We start from the raw sequence: 1,749 nt of genomic DNA, 5'->3' as shown, positions 1-1,749 counted from the left end.
TCCCTGTCCCTGTCCCATCCCTGTCCCTGTCCCATCCCTGTCCCTGTCCCTGTCCCTGTCCCATCCCTGTCCCTGACCCTGTCCCATCCCTGTCCCTGACCCTGATCCTGACCCTGTCCCTGTCCCCATCCCTTTCCTTGCCCCTGATCCTGATCCTGACCCTGTCCCTATCCCCATCCCTTTCCTTGCCTCTGATCCTGTCCCTGCCCCTGTCCCGTCCCTGTCCCATCTCTGTCCCTGCCCCTGATCCTGCCCCTGATCCCGCCCCTGATCCCATCCCCACAGGAATTCGTGCTGAGCATCCAGGAGCTGCCCCGGATCATCCGTTTCCTGCCCAAGATCATCCTGGCCCTCATTGTCACCGCCTGTGACGAGCTGTACAAGAAGGTGGCCTACTGGCTCAACGACATGGGTGCGTGGGGGGGTCCGGGGGGGGGCTCCAGGCGGGGCTGGGAGCTGGGATCACCCCCCCTGAGCCCCCCGTGAACCTCCCCCTTTGTGCTTTGCAGAGAACTACCGGCTGCAGAGCGCCTATGAGAAACACCTCATCATCAAAATCGTCCTGGTGAGGGGGACACGGGGGGCACGGGGGGACTGGAGGGGACTGGAGGGGTCCCAGTGGCCCCATGGGGTGACAGAGGGAATGGGAGGGTTCCCAAGGGGGACAGAGGGGTCCCAGCAGCGCCAGAAAGGGACTGGAGGGGTCCTGTGGGGGACAGGGGTGACTGGAGGGGTCCCGATGGTGCTGGGGGGTACAGAGGGGTCTGGAGGGGTCCCAAAAACCTCGGGAGGGAAGGACAGAGGGGGCTGGAAGGGTTCTGGTCGCACCGGGGGACACAGAGGGGACCGAGGGGTGCCGGTGCCCCCCCCCACTCACCCCCCTCCCTTCTCCTGCAGTTTCAGTTTGTAAATTCCTACCTGAGTCTTTTCTACATCGGTTTCTACCTCAAAGACATGGAACGGCTGAAGGAGGTGAGGGGCTGTGCCCGGGGCCGGCCCGAGCCCCCCCGGCACCGCCCGGACGGACAGACGGATGTCCTCGACCCCCCCCCCCCCCCCCCCCCCCCCCCCCCCCCCCCCGGGGCGCCCCCCCCCCCGTGCTCCCACCACGGTCCCTGCGGCTGCTCCGACCCCCGGGGGGTCCCCGGTCCCGCTCACGGCGTCTCTCTGTCTGTGTCTGTCTGTTCTTCTGTCCCTTCCGCAGCTCCTGCTCATCTTCTCTCTCTCCCAAAGCCTCGTGCGGCAGCTCAAAGAGGCTCTTCTCCCCTTCATCCTCCTCCACCTCCACCTCTCTCTCATCTTCCTTAAGGGCCTCCTGAGCTTTTGCTGGAGACTGGGAGTATCCAAAGTAGGAGCGGGGAGGGAGGGGCGGGGCATCCCCCTGGCATCCCACCCCGGGACTTCCCCCCCGCCCCCGGGAGGGACACCGGTGTCCCCATCCCCGGCTGTGCCGCAGCTGGCGGTGGCACTGCCGAGGTCCCGTCCCATCCGTTGTCACCGACGGGGCGGTCGCAGGAGAGGGGACACCGGGTTTTGGGTGTCCCGCTCTGGCTGCACGGCCGCGGGGAGGAGCAGGGACCCCCCCCCACACACGGAATGAGCAGGGACACCGCGGGGACAACAGGGAGGAGCAGGGACCCCGCAGGAGGAGCGGGGACCCCGCGGGGAGGACAGGGAAGGAGCAGAGACCCCGGTGGGGACGACAGGGAGGAGCAGGCACCTCACAGGGGGAGCAGGGACGCCGAGGGG

The 1,749-nt window shown here is 67.4% G+C and overlaps 1 protein-coding gene across 1 annotated transcript; it reads left to right on the top strand.

Annotated features, from left to right (window-relative positions):
- Positions 1-273: 273 nt before the first annotated feature.
- Positions 274-1,476, top strand: LOC113963055 (anoctamin-8-like; the record flags this gene model as incomplete). Its single annotated transcript, XM_027673844.1, has 4 exons — positions 274-412; positions 510-565; positions 898-972; positions 1,205-1,476. Coding segments are annotated over exons 1-4 (407 nt in total), but the record flags the coding sequence as incomplete, so codon positions are not given.
- Positions 1,477-1,749: the final 273 nt, after the last annotated feature.

This window comes from Neopelma chrysocephalum, unplaced genomic scaffold (assembly GCF_003984885.1).
Source record: "Neopelma chrysocephalum unplaced genomic scaffold, ASM398488v2 Primary Assembly neopelma1_187696, whole genome shotgun sequence".
Lineage (NCBI taxonomy): Eukaryota > Metazoa > Chordata > Aves > Passeriformes > Pipridae > Neopelma > Neopelma chrysocephalum.
This window is presented reverse-complemented; position numbering and strand designations above follow the sequence as displayed.